We start from the raw sequence: 19,458 nt of genomic DNA, 5'->3' as shown, positions 1-19,458 counted from the left end.
CTTGCTGACATAGTTCGCTAACCGGCCGCCCACTGGGGTGCGAAAGTAGATGCCCGGATCCAGAGGCAGTTCAGGCCTGCTTGGGCGTCGGCGTCTTGGCCTGTGGCCGACCACACCGCTTTCCTCTGCTGCCAAAGGCTTGCGAGTGGCCCCTGTAGGCTTCCTGGGTGGTAGAGCAAGAGGACTAGCGATAGGTTGCAAAGTATCCTTTGGAGGACCTTCCCCACGTCCCTCTTGAGGAACAAAATGACTATGATCTCTTTTGTATTAGAGTCACAAGGGACAGTGCAGTCGTTCGGTCTTAATCGATTGGAGCGTTTAGTCCACAGCCTTACCAAACAAATTGTTCCTATCGAAAGCCATGCCCCTCCCCCCTGGACTGCACGTCCACTCTGAAATCCATAGCATCCGAAGGTCCACCCTGTTGCCTATCTGGCAGAATCAGGAGTGTGCAACATCCAGAGCCACTGTGTTGGCATGGTCCGAGGCCACTTCCCCTTCTGAAGCAAGGCCAGGGCATCACCCTGCTTGTCATCTGGCAGAAAGTCCAAGATTGGCCCAAGCTTATACCAGAGCTACCGGTCATACCGGTACAAGATGGCCAGGGCGTTGGAGGCCTTGACTGTGGAAGCTGCTGTGTAGATGCGCTTCACAACTGCATCAAGCTTCTTCCCCTGCGGTTCAGGAGGCACCATAGACTAGGATGATGGGTTTCCCAAGCGGTTCCTGGTGACAGCGGACACCACGTAATCTGGAGAAGGCTGCAATCTCAAGCACCTAGGGACTGAGTCTGTGACCCTTTACTTGTTCTCCAGCCCGTCACCTTTTTGGAGGGGCACTCTTCAGCGTCTTCACCATGGCCAAACCCTCCTCCAAAAATCGTCCATTAGGGGAACTGATACGACTGTCTTACGTGAGGACTCCCAGCATTGAAAACTAAACCCCCCTCCTCCTCCAGAACCAGATTGAAGAGAGCAAATGCCCTCGAGATCATGGCATGAAAAGAGCCAACCTCAATCAGTGGCAAGACCCTGGCAGGCTCGCCGACACCCAGCGGCTCCCCATCTGCCGGTACATAGTCATACTCGGTACGAGTCACAGTAGTGTGGATTAGTACCAGTATCAGTTTGTCGCAGCTCCTTCACCACTAGGGTCAAGGGATGGTGGGGCGATGGCGTCTGCCGACATCTCAGCCCTGAAGTGTCTCTTACCTGGCCAGGCTCAGTTTACGCTTTGGCCTTGAAGAGTTTCTGGCCAGAGGCCTAGAAGGGCTATGGGCCTGGCCAGGCACAGGGGCATTAGGCAGCCTTCATTGTATCTCTGATAAAGTGTGGCGGGCCGGAAGGAGGTCCAAAGACATGTCCCTGGGCACTGGTGGAGAAGTGAGCAGAGCAGCAGGCAATGGCTCCAGGCTAAAATGCCTCAATAGGCTAGATGGTGGATCAGGGTCCCTCCCTGGACATCCCTGGGCATGCCCCGAAGGCCCCCTACATGGTCTGAGTAGTAGCCCTTGGGCAAATGGTCGTTGCTGGAGCTCGTGTAGATAGGCGCAGACCCCTTCGGAGAATCCCATGGCATTGTCAGGAACACTCATCTTCCTGGGGAGGAAGTCCGTAGGTGGTGGCAGCTCCTTGGTCCCACCAGATTCCTTTGGGAATTACGTGACAATTGACACCTGAACAGGCAAGTCAGCCGCGGTCGCCTGCAGAGCCGCAGCAGAAGCCGTAGGCCGTGGAGGCAAAGCCACTTGTGGTGTTGGTGTTGTCTTGAATGTGAAGACCACAGCAGCTGCAAGTCCCCCTTTCGACGACAGTGAAGTTTGTCGACAGAGGTTGAAAGGATCCACCCGAGGACGTCTCCTTCTCAGCCTTATTCAAGGATGATGACCTGTGCTTCAAAAGGGTCAAGTACCTCCTCTTGGACGGTACACCCCCAACAGGCAGACTCACCCTGGACAGAGACAAGGAATGTGTCATTCCCAAACTGGGTCCCGCAGCCGCAATGAGCCTAGAGGGATCGGTAGCATTGTGCTTAATCTTCTTTTGGACCACCTGGGACAGGGCGCCCTAAAAGGAAGTCGACCTCATCTCAGAGGGAGCACGCGCATGGGATCACCTGGTCCTGGATGAGGCATGACTGCGCCCAGAGGCCGCGTCAGAGGCCTTCCCCAATTTGAGCCATGCCACTAACATGCAGTAACGGTCCGACTTAGTCTTTGGAACACCACAGCAAATCTCACACCCTTCCTCATCGTGGTATGGATGCAAGCAATATAGCCACTTGACGTGCTGATCCTCGAAGAAGACATGCTATAGTCCACATTTCACGCATATCTAAAAGAGACTCCTCTCCTTTTTTGAACATCATTAAAAGGCGTGAAGTAGGCCCAAGCCAAGGTCGCTGAAACTTGAAGAAACAACTGGTTATGAAGCAGATCCTTGCCGACAACGGATCCCTGCTGCCGGTAGCCTATCAACGATCGACGGAGGGAGAAATCAGAGAGAAAAAACAAACATATTTATCTGAAAAATCTCAAAAGAAACATACAAATCTGAAGAACAAGAGAGAAATCCCAACACTGAAAAGTGCTGCAAAAATCTGAAGATGGCTTCCAGGGGAGGAGCTTAGGGAGAATACTGTCATTGGATGGGGGCAGTATGACCCAAGGGAAAGTGATTGGTTATAGAGCAGAATGCAGTTTTCAGCCTAAAGCGAAACCGCTACTTTTTTTTACCAAGGATTCCCAACCTGACAACGAATAATCATGAGCATGAGAACCCATGCCAGACCCCATGCAGGAGAAGTACTAATCCTGCCCTGATTCCTAGTGATGCAATAGCCCGATGGTGCCCTTTACACAGCAGCGGGCAGACCTCTTCGAACGGCGCTGGCAAAATCCACTTGACTTTTCCGAGCGGAACGCCGTAAGTATGAAGATTACAAAAGTTCAAGTGTTGAGCCTCCTTTTCTGTTGCCTTCCTAACCTGTGATCTGTCCTTTATTTCAGGTGCAGAATGAAGGCGATGCGTTGAGGGATTGAATTGCCGATGGTAAACTCAGGTGAGTTAGCGATGGGGGCGATCCCTCTTAATGTCTTTATATTCCTCCAGTAATGTCTTTTGTCCTCTCCCCATAGGGGCCAGGGTGCGGTACCTGCCAACGAAGCGGCGCCGACCCGAAATGAGGAATGATCCACCAACAGAAGACCGGTAAGTGTTATGGCGGAAAATTAGGCTTTCCTCATATGTTCCTTCTGCTCACCTTTTGTCTCTTCTTCTCTCCCCTAGGCGCAGAGATGTGGCGACCGGTGCAGACAGACAGAAGAACTCCCGAGGACAGGTGAGTGAAGCGCGGCGCTGCAGCGAGCAACACGGTGCTTTTAAATGAGTCTTTTCTCAGGAACGCTGGCGTGAAGGTTCCGGATGCAGGTAAGAAGTTTGATGAAATTCTTGGTTTTCACCTTTCTCTTCTTTCCTTACAGGTTTTCCAGGATCGAGGCGGGCGTGGCTGTAGACCAGATGCAGGAGCAGACACGGTGAGCGTTCAGCTGCTTGGATGCAGAACAACGCGAAGCGTGAGCTACTGTCTGGGCGTGGCTTAAATAGCCCCCAAAGTAGTTCCAGGTAAGTATCCTTCCCTGGCCATGCCCGAGTGGCAAAATAGTCCCAATGAAAAAATAGTCCCTTTCAGGTCTCAGGGAGGCCTGAATCTTGCAGCATGGTCTGCATCAGGTAAGTGCACAAAACACCTTCCTTTATGAGCCTGGCGCCTATGGCGCCAGGACTGATGTCCAACATGAGCCTGGCGCCAACGGCGTCAGGACAGAGTCCAAAGAGCCCCTATAAGGGGCCGCTGGGCTTTTACCCGGGGGCATGATGCCTGCTCCCGAGGGTGCTGGGCCTGGCCTGGTGCTCCGGGGGTAGGCATCATGACAAAACCTTGAATTATGACCTGTAGGGCCCCAGTGAGATACCACACTAGGACGACAGGGACAGCTTCTCATCAACCGGCATTAGATGGACAAAATCTGAATCATACTGGTTTTGCGCATGGGGCAGCTGAGGGGACAGCCGACACAGTAAAACCCCCTCTGCATTCCATGGCCTCTATCCTGCTGGGCATGATGCTGCTGTTGCTTGCAAGAGGGTGCCTGACCGCTGTCACAGTGAGAAATAAAAAAAGTAAAGTTGCAAAATGCACAACCTCAAGGAGCAGGAGTCGTTGACTACTAGACAGTTAGTCCCAAGGACTTAGCTTTGGCCATAGATGCTGGAATCTTTTGCAAGGAATTGTCAGCCTTTGGCCCACAAAGAGGATCGCAATCAAAGTACACGTCCATGTTTTGACTGAACATCAGGAGTGGATCCAGAGGTACGCATACAGGAATGAGGCCTCAGAACTAAAACCTTGAAAATGGCATGCACCAAACTATTGGGCATCTCAAGCCCTGATTGCATTAGCTAGCAGGTGGCATATTTCCAGTCACTGACAAAGGGGACTAAACCATCGATCATCTCATTGACAGCAGGTTTTCAGGTGCACCGGAAACTACATTTGGCAGACAAAAATTATACTTGGCTAGGGTCCAAGTATGGCAGGGTCATGCAACCAGACACGAAAACCTTGCACTCCATGGCATTCAGCTTCTTGCTTTCCCGGTTAAGGGGCAAAACAGGGAAGGATGTGTACTTTAATCCCGATATTGCGGCCTGCACTATCTAAGCGCTCTGGCGATAGATGCTTGGTGAGGACTCAGAAATCTGAGGGAGCAAGCCAATGCTTTTTTGGACGGTCCAGATCCACTGCATTGATGGTGCAAGGTTTCATGGAAAAAGACAATGTGGGTGTGTGTGCTGTGTGTTCCTGTGACACTCTGCTCTGGTTCTGGTCAATGGAGCTTGTGAATTGCCAGAGTCTTTCATTTACACAGCCAGGAGGCAGTGTTTTAAAACTCCACTCTACGCGGGACGTGCGCTGTGTGTTCCAGGTTACCGTAGGCATCGTGGTTTGGCGCCGCTGAGGAGCGACTGACTGCATCCTTTTCGGACTTGAAGCAAATTTAATCATCGCAGCTGATCCGATCATCATAAGAAGGTACGCCTTTTTGCTGTTACTTTCCCTGTTAATGTGTGGTTTACATAGTGGGAAACGTTTAGGATTGTCATCTGACTTGACAGACCTGCCCGATGTAGATTCTAAGACAGTACCTCCTTCTATATCAGTGGGTGCTCAGGCGGAGGAGAGTGCCCTCGTAAATTTGTAACAATCCGCTGCATTCTTGCACCCTCGGCCAAATCAATCTCCACCAAATGGCTGGGCGGTCTGTTTCCTTAGTCAGAGCTGGGGAATACTGGTTCACAGAAATCCAATAAAGGACCTTGCTCCCTCTCGCACACGGACCAGGAAGACTTGCAGGATTGCATAGACTCCAATTTAATCTCCGATTTCTTAATTTAAGCACCTGTAATTTCCTCAGAACTGGCAAAATGGGTCCGTCTTTCCTATAATACAGCCTCAACAAGGACATTTTTCCTGCCCAAAATCGCAATTTAGAAGAGGTTCAGCCATATAGTTCCGCTCAAACTTTTACACTAGTTCCCTTTCTTCAGGATGTGGACTCTCCTTTTCATTCCCTTAGTTCTATGAACTGCGCCGATGCGCAGAGGTTTTTTGACCAGCTGGGTCCTGACTTTTCAAACTGTTTTTCTCCTAAGTCCCAAAAGGCTTCAATACATGTTCAGGATCAGTGAAGTTCATCATTTTCTTAAAGTCATGTTCCTCAGGACATAACTGCTATTGATGTCTTTTCTTTCCCAGTGTTGACTCAGATCCTGGACTCTATCGACAGAGGTCATGATGTAACAGTTTGAACTACGTGAGGTTCACTCTGTATTAAAGGGCTTAGTAGAGAAAGTTAATTTCATTGAAGGATTTGTGACCATGCTGGGCATGACAGATTTGATTAGAAGAAAATATGGTATTGGCTCTGATCAGAAACCTATAACATCTATTACTTGTCAAACATCTTTTTCTGAGCCTAATGTTGGGAATGAGATAAGCAGTGATCTAGTTCCTCTGTCCGAGAAAACTATTCCTATGTTAGCAGTGGGCGTTCAACCAAGTGCGATAGGAGGCAATAGTGCTCTGGTACTGAACAACTTATTGCCCCAAGCCCTGGTATTGACTGCATTGAGGTTGTAACAAATGTTACATTGGCCCCACAACATGCGTATTGCCCCCTCAAGAAACAGGGGCAAAAGAGAAAAAAGTCTAAAACCACAACAAAAAGAATGGATCACTTGCTCAGAGTAAAGAAAAGCTCTTTGAAATTCCCGCGCTCCATGAAGGCACAGACCAAAGTCTTCTCAGAAGACTGATGCCTCAGGGTTATCTGGTGCATAGATAATTGTCTATGGTAACTTTCATAATCCAAAATTGGCACCTATTGGAAAATCTGTGAATGGTATTAAGCAAAATGCATTTGCTTGCTTGGTAAAGGGAAGCAATCTATTAACTAAATATATAAAACCTAAACCAACAATTCCCGAGTCTAGCCCCTTCGATATAAGCTTGCTTTCTAACTACTCAGCTGGGTTTGAGGAGGATGTGATTGAACCAGCTGATCGGGTAAGCGCTTCCCCCGTGGAAGTGTCGCTAGTTATGGGAAATGGTCATGAGGGAGAGACAAGTGTCTCCTCTGCTTTAGTGGGTCCAATAACTTTGGCCGGATTGCAACCAACAGCCCCTACTTTTATCCCATCTCATCTCATTTAAAAATCACTAGCTTTAATGGTAGAATCCCCTCATTTCTGTACATTAGAAGAGAGGAAACCAGCACTTCAGACCCCGCAACACAGAGCTATGTAATATAATAAACTGCGTGCCCCTAAAGGCCCAAATAAGGCTTGTACTTTTAAATTACCTCTGAAGGAGGAGGTAAAAGGATTAGAACAAATGAAGGTTATGCCTGAGGGTGGGGTGATTGATTTGATCTTTGCTTGAAACACACTTTTAGGCTAAACGATTTTTATCCACTTAAATGGCAATACATTTTGGTATTGTTTCGGGAAAATTTCCAACTTTCATTTACTAACATCTAAAGATATTGCCGGAATCTTTTTTCTTGATTTTAGATGTGTCAACATGGTTAAAGTGGGTTTTTATTCCATGTTGACGAAATGGTATCAGAGTCAGAAAGTTTGTTAAATTTGGGTTATCAACTGTACGACGAATGGGTGGACCCCCTTCATTACCAATTGCAGACCGAAGTGATGGGTCCGAGTGTAATCCCAGAGAACAACTGATTATTAATGTAAAATTGGACGCACCTAGTGTAAAGGGGACAAGTAACCTGCGTTCAGCGAAACGATCTGTGGCCGATGGCTGGTCACATATCACATCTCTTCATGTACAAAATTGTGTGCCAAGTGGCTCAAATTGAACAAATTCCATCAGGTTCCTACCGTGGAATATGCGTGGCTTTAACCACCTCTGTATTAAGATTCCAAGGATAGCAATAAAGGTGTAATATCTTCAAACGCAGAATAAAACAAATAGCCTAAAGGATTTTAAAAACAATTTTGGGCACCAACATGACGCATATGCATAATAGCTATGGTTATTTCACACAAGACTACACTTGCAACACGGATCGAAATGAAGAGTGGATGAGCTGGAGCTAAAAGCTGCTCCTGGTTATCCAGCATGAATTGGTGATCAGGAGCTACCACTGGTCAACAGGGAGCTAGTACATAGCGTTCTGCAAATTAATTCCACATAAGATGCAAACCTATCATTTTGTCAATTATTTATGATCTCTTATGCTTTAAACATTGTATAGATGTGTCCTAATATTTATTTTTCGATTGTCCGAAATGCAGAGAATTGGATTCACATAGGTATATTTGTTCGGCATCAGTTGGCCTGGGGAGCCAAACGTAGCTCTTGGCAGCTGTTGGTGTGAAGCTAACCAGGCACTACTTCGCTTTAAGGAGCTAAATAGGTCCCAGCACTGTTCAATTTCAAAACCTAGGTCAATGATATCTTGCCAGGGTAAAACAAAGTTCTTGGTTCTCATGTCAGCCACCCTGCTAGGATAGACAAAGTAGCGGTGCATATAGGAGAACATTTATAGAAATAATGGTGTTGAAAATGAGTACCGAATGTGCACCAGAACTTACATTTACAGGCATGAAAAAAGGTCTTTAAGATTCTCATGCGTGACACAATGTTCCTCTAAAGACAAAACACTAAAAAAAACAATATTTTAGCTCCGATTTATTTTCAAAGAGGAACATACAAAAGTGAGGAAAATTACCAACCTAAAGGTGCAAAGTTATGGATGCCCTCTGCATTATCAGGCTCGGATGTCAGTACTCTTGCTTTTAAACTGCTATCGGCTGTCTTGCTAAGCCCAGAGTCAAGAAACTTCATAATTGTGGACACCATGCTTCGAGCTGTATTAACAATAGCTCTTGTACTTGTTACCATATTGTTGCAAATTAGCTGAACACCACCTAAGGACAAAACAACAAAGAATAAAATATTTTATTTAGATGTTACGTCTACACATTACTTAAAGCAGAACATTTCAAAACAAAAAAACATGATTCATTAAAAGATGTTTCAAAGTGCATGCCACTTAATCGGACACAATTCAGTGCAGTGTTGAGACAGGCTGTTAAAATGGGGTGTTCATAAAAAATGCAATCTATTTGCATATGGTGAGCTGGTATGCTGAAATGTTTTACAACCACTTCCACAGATGTATCCTTTTATGATTTTAGGTTGCATTCCTGAGGTGTGCAAGCAGAGCTTGTATTTAAGGTCAGCGGGATGAATGGTAACGTAAACGAGAAGGTGCATGGCCTTTCCTCTATGTGCCATCAGATATATTTTTTTTAAAGCTGAGAGTCTCAATACATCCTTGTGTAAAAACAATATATTTGAAACGGGAGGGTGTGAGATGCACGACAGAACACGGTGTGGATGCTCAAATAAGGAACAAGTTACTTACCTGTAACTGTTGTTCTCCAGCATGGGTCTGGCATGGATTCACATGCTCATGAATATTCCCCGTCGTCAGGCTGGGAATCCTCGGTAAAGAAAAAAAACAGTATCAGTTTCGTTTCTGATCTGTCTTTCGTAGTAATAACCAATCACTGGTCTCTGCGTCATACTGACCACAGCCAATGACTGCCCTCTACCTAAGCACCGCCTCTGGCAGCCATCTTCAGATTTGGAAGCACGTGAAGTGGCAGTATGACCAAGTGAAGAGCCGCAGAGGGGTAGGCGGGAGGGTTCACATGTGAATCCATGCCAGACCCATGCTGGAGAACAACAGTTACAGGTAAGTAACTTGTTCCTTCTCCAGCATGGGGTCTGGCATGGATTCACATGCTCATGAATAAAGAATACATAGCAGTACACACATGCACAACCACGGGAGGTGGCAAAGGCTCAACATTAAGCATTGCATCAAACTCAACATTAAGCATCTTACCTCCCCACCAGGCTCACCTCAGGCAAACAGGTTGCGCAGCACTGCTTGGCCGACCCTGGACTCCTCCCTGGAATCCCGATCGACGCAGTAGAACTTCGTGAAGGTGTGCGTCGACCTCCACGTAGCAGCCCTGCATATGTCCAGCAGGGGCACACCAGAAAGGAACGCCGTGGTAGCTGCGATCGCTCTGGTGGAAGGGGCTCTCGGACGGCCAGGCAGCGGTCGGTTTGCCAACCGATGACAGTACATGATACAGCCGGAGAGCCATCTGGAAATGGAAGCCTTCGAGAGAGCCTTCCCCTGATTGACAGGTCCAAAGTTCACAAAGAGTTGTGACGTCTTCCGAAAACACTTCGTGCGGTCCACGTAGAACTTCAGCGCTCTAGCCACATCCAGCGAGTGCAAAGTTCTCTCAGCCGGCGACGAAGGCGACGGGAAGAATACAGGCAACACCAAGGGTTCGTTGAGGTGGAAGTCCGACGGTACCTTGGGCATGAAGGAGGGGTGCGTCCTGAGCACTACCCTCGTGTCGTGAAAAGTCAAGTACGGGGCCTTGCAGGAAAGGGCCTGGATCTCTCCCACCCGACGTGCGGAGGTGATGGCCACAAGAAACGCTGTTTTCCACGACAGAAACTTCAACTGGGCCGAGTGCAGAGGCTCGAACGGAGGTCCCATGAGCTTGGTCAGCACCACGTTGAGCTCCCACGCCGGGGCCGGAGCCTTCACCGGCGGGAACGATCTGAACAGTCCCTTCATGAACTCTTTCACCAGACGATGAGACCACAAGGACGTCCGCCCCGTGGTTCTGGTGTATCGGGAGATCGCAGCAAGATGAATCTTGATGGAGGTGTGTGCCAGTCCAGCTTTGGCCAGCGTCAGCAGGTACGGCAGTACTTGGGGAGCCGTAATCCGTAGAGGGTTAATCTTCTGTGCGTGGCACCAGACAGAGAACCTCTTCCATTTGTGTCTGTAGCATTTAAGAGTCGAGGACGCCCTGGCCTTTGCAAGAACCTCTCTGCAGTCGGCCGGTATGTCGTATCCTCCAAACTCTAGCGCTGCAGGAGCCAGGCCTGCAAGTTCAGCGATTTCGGGTCGTGGTGGAGGATGGCGCCTCCTTCCCTGGAGAGCAGATCCGCGTCCACCGGCAGCTTGATTGGCGGGGACGCTGACAAGTCCAGAAGGTCCGGGAACCATATCTGCCTCGGCCACGCAGGTGCGACGAGGATCATGCTGCACCGTGACCTCTTGAGCTGGTTGACGAGCCGGATTAGCAGAGGCAAAGGAGGGAACGCGTAGAGGAACAGGCCCTCCCAGGGGAACGAGAAAGCATCGCCCATGCTCCTCGCCTGGGGAAACCTGCTGGCGAACCTCCGGCACTTGGAGTTCGTCGCCGTCGCGAACAGGTCGATCTGGGGTGTGCCCCACCGTCGGAAGAGGCGATCCACTAGATCCTGCCGTAGTTTCCACTCGTGGCACGAGCGCAGCTCCCTGCTGAGTGAGTCGGTGATGGTGTTTTTTATCCCTGCCAGATGAAACTGCACCAGAAACATCCCTTGGGCGACTGCCCAATGCCACAGGTCCTGCGCCTCCTTGGACAGTGCTGGGGACCTGGTTCCGCCCTGTTTCCTGATGTAAAACATGGTGGTGGTGTTGTCGGTGAAGATCCTCACCACCTTGCCCTTGAGGGACGGAAGGAAGGACCTGAGGGCCCAAAACACTGCACGGAGCTCCAGGACGTTGATATGTAAGGATTTCTCCGTCGGGAGCCAAAGGCCTCTTGCGTGCAGATTTTCGGTGTGCGCTCCCCACCCTTCCAGGGAGGCATCCGTGGTCACTGTCTCCTGGTGGGCTGGGGTCTGGAAGTCCATGCCCGCCGTCAGATGCGCGCGGGTGCCCCACCACCGGATCGCTCGTCGGAAACTCTCGTCGAGTGTGATCCTTTCCTAGAAGCTGCCCGTCGTTTGGATCCAGCGCGTGTCCAGGAACTCCTGCAACGGGCGCATCCGGAGCCTGCACATGGGAATGAGGTAGATGCAGGAAGAAATCATTCCGAGGAGGGACTTGATGGACCTCACCTTGGCCGCGTCGGTCACCAACATCCGCTGCACCTTGCCCAGGATGGTCCTGGTCCTCTCCTCCGACGGGGAGGCCAGAAGGGACACTGTGTTGAGCCTCGCTCCCAGAAACAGAGCGTCTTGCGCGGGTACCAGGTGGGATTTGGCGTAGTTCACGGAGAATCCCAGGTCCGTGAGAAGTTGGACGGTCCTTGCCGTGTGAACCACGGCGAGCTCCCTTGTCTTGGCTCGGATGAGCCAGTCGTCCAGGTAGGGGTAGACGTGGATCCCTTTGCGGCGCAGCTGCGCCGCCACCGGTGCGAGGCACTTGGTGAACACCCTGGGTGCCGACCGTAGTCCAAAGGGGAGGGCTTTGAACTGGTAATGACGCCCTTGGACCACAAACCTGAGGAATTTTCGGTGCCCCTTCAGGATGGGAATATGGAAGTAGGCATCCTCCAAATCCAACGACGACAGGAAGTCTCCTTCCTCCAGCTGACCCAGGACGTGCTGGAGGGTGACCATCCGGAACTTTTGCGCCTTCATGAACTTGCTCAGACGTCGCAGGTCCAGGATGGGGCGCCATCCCCCCGTCTTCTTCTTCACGAGGAAGTATCTCGAGTAAACTCCGGAGCCCCGAAGCCTCTTTGGGACGAGTTCGATGGCGCCCTTCCTGAGCATCGCCTTTACTTCCAGGAGAAGTTGAGGGACGTGAAGTTCTTTCCTGGCCACGGGGGGGACGCGCGGACACTTTCTTTGAAACTCGAGCGTGTGGCCCCGGGCCAAGGCGTCCAGCACCCAATGATCGGTGGAGATTGACTCCCACACGCTGACGAAGCTCGCCAGCTGGCCTCCCACCGGGGTGCTTCGGTGGGGGCCCGACCCCACGGCCGGTTCAATCCTGCTTCGACGAGGCTTTGCCGCCTTGTCCTTGGCGACGACGGCTGGGTCCGCCAGACTTGCCTCGTCCTCTGTAGGCCTCCTGAGACGACGAGCGGGCCGCTTGACGGTAGGAGGAGAAACCGCCGCCGGAACCTTTGGAGGCGCCCTTGCCTCCGCTGCTCCGAAAGGGCGTCCGCCGTTGTTGCAGAACTCCAAGGGCCCGGGCTGTCTCGGTGTCCGCTTTAATGGCCTGAAGGGAATCGTCCACTGTTTTCCCAAACAGGTTGTTCCCATCAAAGGGCATGTCCAGGACTCTGGTCTGAACGTCTTGACGGAAGTCCGCAGCCTTGAGCCATCCACGCCGCCTAAGGCGGACGCCGTTGCCCAACTGGCGTACCCAGTGTCGGCGATGTCCGTCGCAACGGTAATGGCGTGGTCCGAAGCCACCTCACCTTCCTGCAGGATCTCCAGGGCCTCTGCCCTCTTGTCGTCCGGCAAGAAGTCCAGCAGGGGAGCCAGTTTGTACCAGAGCTCACTGTCGTATCGGGCCACGATAGCCAAGGCGTTGGCAGCTTTAATCGTAGTCGCTGCAGACGAGATGACTCTGCGTCCCATAGCGTCCAATTTCTTTCCCTCGTCGTCCGGTGGGGAAGTCGGTGTGGAGGCCGCACCCCCCCCCCCGCTTTTTTCCTGGCCGCCGCGGAGACGACGGAGTCCGGGGTAGGCTGCGCCCGGAGGCACAGGGGGGCCATGTCTGGGACCCGGTACTTTTTCTCATACCGGTCTCTTCTAGCTGGCGTCGTGGAAGGGTTCTTGAGGAGGGTGAGGCCCTCATCCCAAATGTCGTCCAATAGAGGCACTGCGAGGACCGTCTTCCTCTTGGCCTCGCGCCGCTGATAAAGGAAACCTTCCTTCTTCTTCTCCTCAGGGCAGAGTTGGAAAAGCTCAGATGCCCTGGCGATCATGGAGTGGAACGATCCAATCTCGTCGGGCGGAGAAGCCCTGGTGGGAGGCGACGACGGTACATCCTCGTCGTATACCTCGTCGTCCGTACCCGTCGCTGCCGTGTCAGTCCCCGTATCATCCCCTCGGGGTGGACGGGGAGGAGGGGTGGACGGGGAGGAGGGCTGGACGGGGCGCGACGGCTGAAAAGGAGGAGGAGGGTGGATCCTTCTTTTCTTGGTAGGGGGAACACCAGAACGTCCCGATTCTGGGTCCCCCGACGGGAGAGGTTCCGTCGGCAACGGTAGTCTCGTCCTTATCTCTGAGCATAAGGACTGTATAGCCAACAAAATGGCCGCCAAGCTGTCTCACGGCGCTGGCAGAGGGGAATCCGACGGGCGATCAGGGGCCCCGTCGGTACCCTCGACGATGTCGTCGTCACCTGCGTCGGGATCCATCCCGACGGGCCGGTCTTCTTCCACGCCGAGGCCGTGGCTTAAGACTTCGACCAGCTCCTCCTCCGAGGTTGAGGCCGAATCTACGACGACGCCCTGCCCCCCCCTTTTTCTTCCCCACGGGGGATTTCACGGGGGTCCTATCGATGGGCACAAAAGAGGACTCCCTCCGAGGTGGCAGGGAGACTCTGAGCCCCGAGGTCGCCACCACTGGCGTAGCCTCCACAGGCTGAGCCAGGGCCGCCGCGACAGACTCGATAGAGGGCTTGGCCGGATGGATTAAGGCCTTCACCACCTTAGGTGCGCTCACCGCCTTATCCTTGAGGGGGGGGGGGGACAGTGCCTCGCTCCCCCTCCGCCTTCAAGCTCGACCGGGGCCTCTCTAGGAGCCTCGCCGGGTGCTCGGCCTTCCTCTTACCCGACCCAGAGCGTTGGCTCGTGGTTGATGGTGCCGGGGAGGGTGCGCCCAGCCTGGCGCCCGTAGAGCCCGACCATTCGGCGCTCCCGGTGCCAGCGGACTCGCGGTGCTTGGCCTTATGTTGGACCCCCGTCGCCGGGGCGTCCTCAAAGGTCTTAGAAGACCGCTCGGATTTCTTCCTCTTCTTCTCGCCGGACGGGCTCTTCCCTTCCAGCCAGTTGGCGAGACGTTGATGGCGGTCCTTCATGGTCCGCTCCGACATGTTGCCGCAAAACGCACTGTCCTTCTCCACGTGCGTCTTGTCCTCATGTAGGCAGTAAAGACAAAAAGAGTGTTCGTCCTCCTTGAAGACGTTCTGCAGCTGGCATCCAGGGCAGACCCTGAACAGCTTTCCGGGCGTCGAGCTTCCCTTCTCCTGGGCCATGACCGGGCCTGAGAAACTTCTGGAGTCCTCCAAAAGCGTAGCTCGACGAAATCTTCACCCTTGAGGGGCGCAGACGAATCCGACACGGGTCCCCGTTGATCGGATGGAGAGTCGGTGGAGCTTGAGGCTCTTTTGACCGAAAAAATGAAGTTTTTGAGAAAAAACGTGAAAAAATAGCACTAACGCTCGAGAGCAATAGCACGAGGATCCCAACACATGAACGTGCGGTAAAAATCTGAAGATGGCTGCCAGAGGCGGTGCTTAGGTAGAGGGCAGTCATTGGCTGTGGTCAGTATGACGCAGAGACCAGTGATTGGTTATTACTACGAAAGACAGATCAGAAACGAAACTGATACTGGTTTTTTTCTTTACCGAGGATTCCCAGCCTGACGACGGGGAATATTCATGAGCATGTGAATCCATGCCAGACCCCATGCTGGAGAATACTTAAATGCAGAGAAATGTCCTTTTCCTTTTTGTAATAAACAATAAGCGGCTTGGAGGTAGTTTCTTCACTACTCTCAAAGCCTTGGGGCTAGTCTGCTCCTCTGTAGTCTGACTATTCAGATGAGCCCGGATAGGCCCACCATTCACCTCCTCTCTCCTCTTCTGAGCTCTGAAAATAACACACCAAGGGGAATTCTCGTTATTCCTTATATACCAGGTGATAGGCTCAGCTCCCCACCAACCATGAGCGCTTCCTGCTTTCCCCACCCTGATAGGCTGTTGATCATATGATCCCACCCTTAAAAGGGGGGTGGCTGTATCCACCTCCTCCCCAGCTGTGCCAGCCAACAGGCGGGAGCCACACCCTCCAGTCCAGTCCAGTGTTCATCCTGTCCCTGAGGTTTCCCCAAGTTTCCCTTCCCTGTTAGGGAACATAGATTCCGGTCCACAGCCCCTCCCTACCTCCATCCGTCGTCTCCCTGGCTCCGGCCCTTCTCCATGGGCTTCTCTCCAGGAGCTGAGGCGGCCGTGGCTGCGGGACCAAGAGAGGAGTGCATGGGTACAGGGTGGGGAGGTCCAGAGGGACTTCTCTCCCTCCGGTGCCGTTCTGGCAGTCAGCGCCAGGGTCGCTGTTCCTCCCTGCGCCTTGCTGGGTCCCCACCGAGTCGGAGGGTGATCCGCTTCCATCCGTCTGCGGCGGCCACGACTATGACGGCGAGGGCAAGTCCTGCCGCGCCCAGCGCGGTTTAGCCGTCAGCAGCGGCCTCAGGAAACGGGTGCCATGTCCTGCTACTGCCCTGCACAGCAGGAGCCGTGGTGAAAGGGCGCCCCATCCCTCTTTAGCCGTGTGCGGCAGACTTGCTGCCATTATGTCCCCGGCACCCGCCTCAGAACATGGGCCATCTCCCATGTTTTTCACCCCTTCCTCACAGAGGACTGTAAATAAGCTTCTATAATCAAACTAAAATACCATTTTTTTCCTCCAAGTGTCAGATTATTGAATACACTCAACGGCCAACCTACTTAAAAAACGCATTTCGAAAAAGAAGGTTGCTAATGGCTTCCGTTGGATATCATACACAAAATGTATATGTCTGCGCCTCTGCCTAAAGTGATCACATGATCACAAACACTCAAATATCTGTTAACCTTATAAAGATATCAATTGGTGTATGAAAAGATGTTGATGGTGGGTTTTAGAGGTACATCGTACAATTCTTCACAAAATTTGTGTTAGTTGTCTTATAGCTAATTTTTGATCAATTGTTGTTTATCAAATGCTTATATTTTACTTTGGATTGCAGACTAGTTTTGCTGATTAAACATTCAATCAAATGGTCTTCTATTTCATCTTTTCAATACACAAGTTTTGTTCACATCCACATTTTTATTTATAATTCACTTGGGTGTCATGTACATCTTGTGTCAACATACCCTCAACACATTGTGCTGCCCAATGCAGCTTCTTGAGAAGGGAGATCGATCAAAATGATTGATTAGAATGCAGCACTTGCAGGTTTCTCAAGTCTATTAGTCATTTTATTACAAAATATCTGGTCATAAATTAATTCTCATGTATCCCCGAAGTGCAGCTTTTTAGTGTCCCATGCAATCAGATGAGTAGAGAAGGAAATCCATGCCTTGCTCTGTATCCAGGACTGTTCCCATAAACTGCAAGCATTTGGAGGAGCCAGAAGAACAAGTTACTTACCAACTGGTAACGTTTTTTCGACTGGATGTTCCTCCAACGCATTCCACATCTTTGACATGTAAAGTCCACAGCTGTGCACTTTGGAAACTTTTTCGGCAGAGGGTGTCCTGCGTCTATGACGTCGGGTCGATGTCCCTCGAAGGCCTCCGTCGAGGGCGACATCACAGGATGTTATAAATAGGACGCACGGCACCAGTAGCCTCAGTTTACGTTTTTCCCCATTAACATGTGGCACCATATCATGCCTGCTTGACTGCACATAGCCTTGAGGAAACGTAAGCTGCAATCGCACAGGAAATTCTCCAGAGGGGCAGGCTGGGAGGGCGATGTGGAATACGTTGGAGGAACATCCAGTCGAAAGAACATTACCAGTTGGTAAGTAACTTGTTCTTCGAATGGATTGTGTCCTCCAAGGTATTCCACATCTTTGACAGACTCCCAAAACAATACCAGAAAATGGAGGAGGGAAAAGAATTTAGAGTACCCAATCAGATGGCGGAATAAAGATCCGCCTTACCAAAGGCCATATCCTGACCATGGATTGTATCCAGGGAGTATCCGCTGGAGGGCGGTGGAAGTAGCCACGCCCCTAGTGGAATGAGCTCTTAACCCTTCAGGAGGGTCCTTCCCCGCCAATCGGTAACACTCCATAATAGTGATGATAATCCACCTGGACAAGGTCTGTTTGGCAACAGCCTGGCCCAATCGGTGTCCAGAATATCCTACAAAGAGTTGATCGTCCACTCTGACCTTGGACATACTAGAAATGCTAAAGCTCAGAGCTCTCCTAGGATCCAACCAATGCAGTCGCTCCTCTTCCTTACCAGGATGAGGAGGAGGGTAGAAAGATAGAAGAACCACTTTTTGACTGAAATGATATTCGGATACTACCTTGGGTAGAAAAGAGGGACGTACCCGCAGTACAACCCTGTCCTTGTGAAACACAGTAAAGGGTGGCTTAGATGAAAGTGCCTGCAATTCACTCACTCTGTGAGCGGAAGAAACCGCAGCCAAGAACACAGTTTTGAAGGACAATTTCAAAGGACACGAGTGCAAAGGTTCAAACGGAGCACCCATGAGAAATTTCAAAACCAAATTTAAATCCCAAACCGGAACCTGGAAAGGGGACGGTGGGAACACATTAGTCAGTCCTTTAAGAAATTGAGAAATCAAAGCAATCTTAAAGTAAGAACATTCTTCAGACGAGTGCTTAAAGATAGACAGTGCCGCCAGATAACCCTTAATGGTACCCACTTGAAGGCCCGTGTGGGCCAAAGAAAGTAAGAAAGACAAAACCATAGGACTGGAGCACTGAAAAGGATCAACATTGTGACCTCTGCACCAGTCGCAGAACTTACGGCAACGGTACAGGGATTTTGATGCAGGCCGCCTGGTCGAATGCAACACCTCCATCACGTCATCCGGGAGGTCCCAATCCTTATACCTCAACCTTTCAGATACCAAGCGTGAAGGTTGAGAGTCTTGACCTCTGGATGGAGAACCTTACCCACCCCGCGCCCCATGCCCTCGCACGCCATGCCTCGAGCGAGAGCAGATCCTCTCGGTAGGGAAGACGTCGTGGAGGGCAGATGGACATTTCTAGAAAATCCAGGTACCATGCTCTCCTGGCCCAATCTGGAGCAATGAGGATCATGTGTGAACCAAACCTCTGCAACACTTGAGAAATGACGGGGACTGGAACAAACGCGTACAGTGCGAATGACCAATCCACTACTAACGCGTCTCCTAAGGCTCCTCGCAGAGGAAATTGCCTTGAGCAGAATCTCTCGCACTTCCGGTTGACACTGGTGGGGAAGAGATCCACTTGTGGGGTTCCTCAAAGGGCGAAGATCTCCTGAAGGACTTCTTGAGTCAACTCTCACTCCTGAGAGACCATGATCTGCCTGCTCAGAGCGTCCGCCACAGCATTCGTCTCCGGCCAGATGAACTGCAGAGATCGAAATTCCCTGCTGGACGGCCCAGAACCAGAACTGCATTGCCTCTTTGCACAACAGGAGTGACCCTACCCCCTCCACCCCCCCCTTTTTTGTTGAGGTAATGCATGGCCACTGTGTTGTCCGTCATGATCAGGACACTCCTCCCCCGCACAGACTGTAGAAAAGCCTTCAGGGCTAGCCTGATGGCTCTCAGCTCTAACAGGTTGATGTGGAGTTTGGACTCCGATGGAGACCAACAACCGCTGGCGGTCAAATCGTTGGATTGAGCGCCACGTCCTGTGTGTTAAGCATCCGTCACTACAGTCACCTCCGGCCATGGTTGCCAAAACGGCTCCCCCTTCATCAGGTTCCCCTCATTGGCCCACCACAGAAGATCCTGGGAGACCGAGAGCGGAATGTGAACTGATCCAACATCTTGCCTGATAACTGCGACCACTGCATCTTGAGGACCCATTGCAGGGACCTCATCCTTAGCCCGGCCTCTGGCACCCGAAAAATGCAGGATGCCATGAGGTCAAGCAAACCTTAAGAATTCGAAAGCCGCGAGACTCTGGGCATGTTCACATTTGTCCACCATCAGCACAATGTGATGAGCCCTCACCTTGGGAGGCGAGCACTTCCCCCAAGGACGTGTCTAACAGACCCGATGTACTGGAGCTGTTGGG

General features: G+C 51.3%; 1 protein-coding gene across 5 annotated transcripts in view; it reads right to left on the bottom strand.

Annotated features, from left to right (window-relative positions):
* Positions 1-19,458, bottom strand: part of BIRC6 (baculoviral IAP repeat containing 6) — a 3,097,233-nt gene that overhangs the window by 1,012,009 nt on the left and 2,065,766 nt on the right. For all 5 annotated transcript variants that reach the window (XR_011268132.1, XM_069607902.1, XM_069607904.1 and 2 more), the window contains one exon: positions 8,322-8,516. Coding sequence is in view for 4 of the 5 variants with exons in the window: in XM_069607902.1 (XP_069464003.1) it covers positions 8,322-8,516 (195 nt within the window). In the remaining variant the exon portion in view is untranslated. The remainder of the gene's footprint in view (positions 1-8,321; positions 8,517-19,458) is intronic.

Source organism: Ambystoma mexicanum, chromosome 4q (genome assembly GCF_040938575.1).
Source record: "Ambystoma mexicanum isolate Mex_15411 chromosome 4q, UKY_AmexF1_1, whole genome shotgun sequence".
NCBI lineage: Eukaryota > Metazoa > Chordata > Amphibia > Caudata > Ambystomatidae > Ambystoma > Ambystoma mexicanum.
Note: the sequence above shows the minus strand (reverse complement) of the source record. Positions and strands in the feature narration are given on the sequence as shown.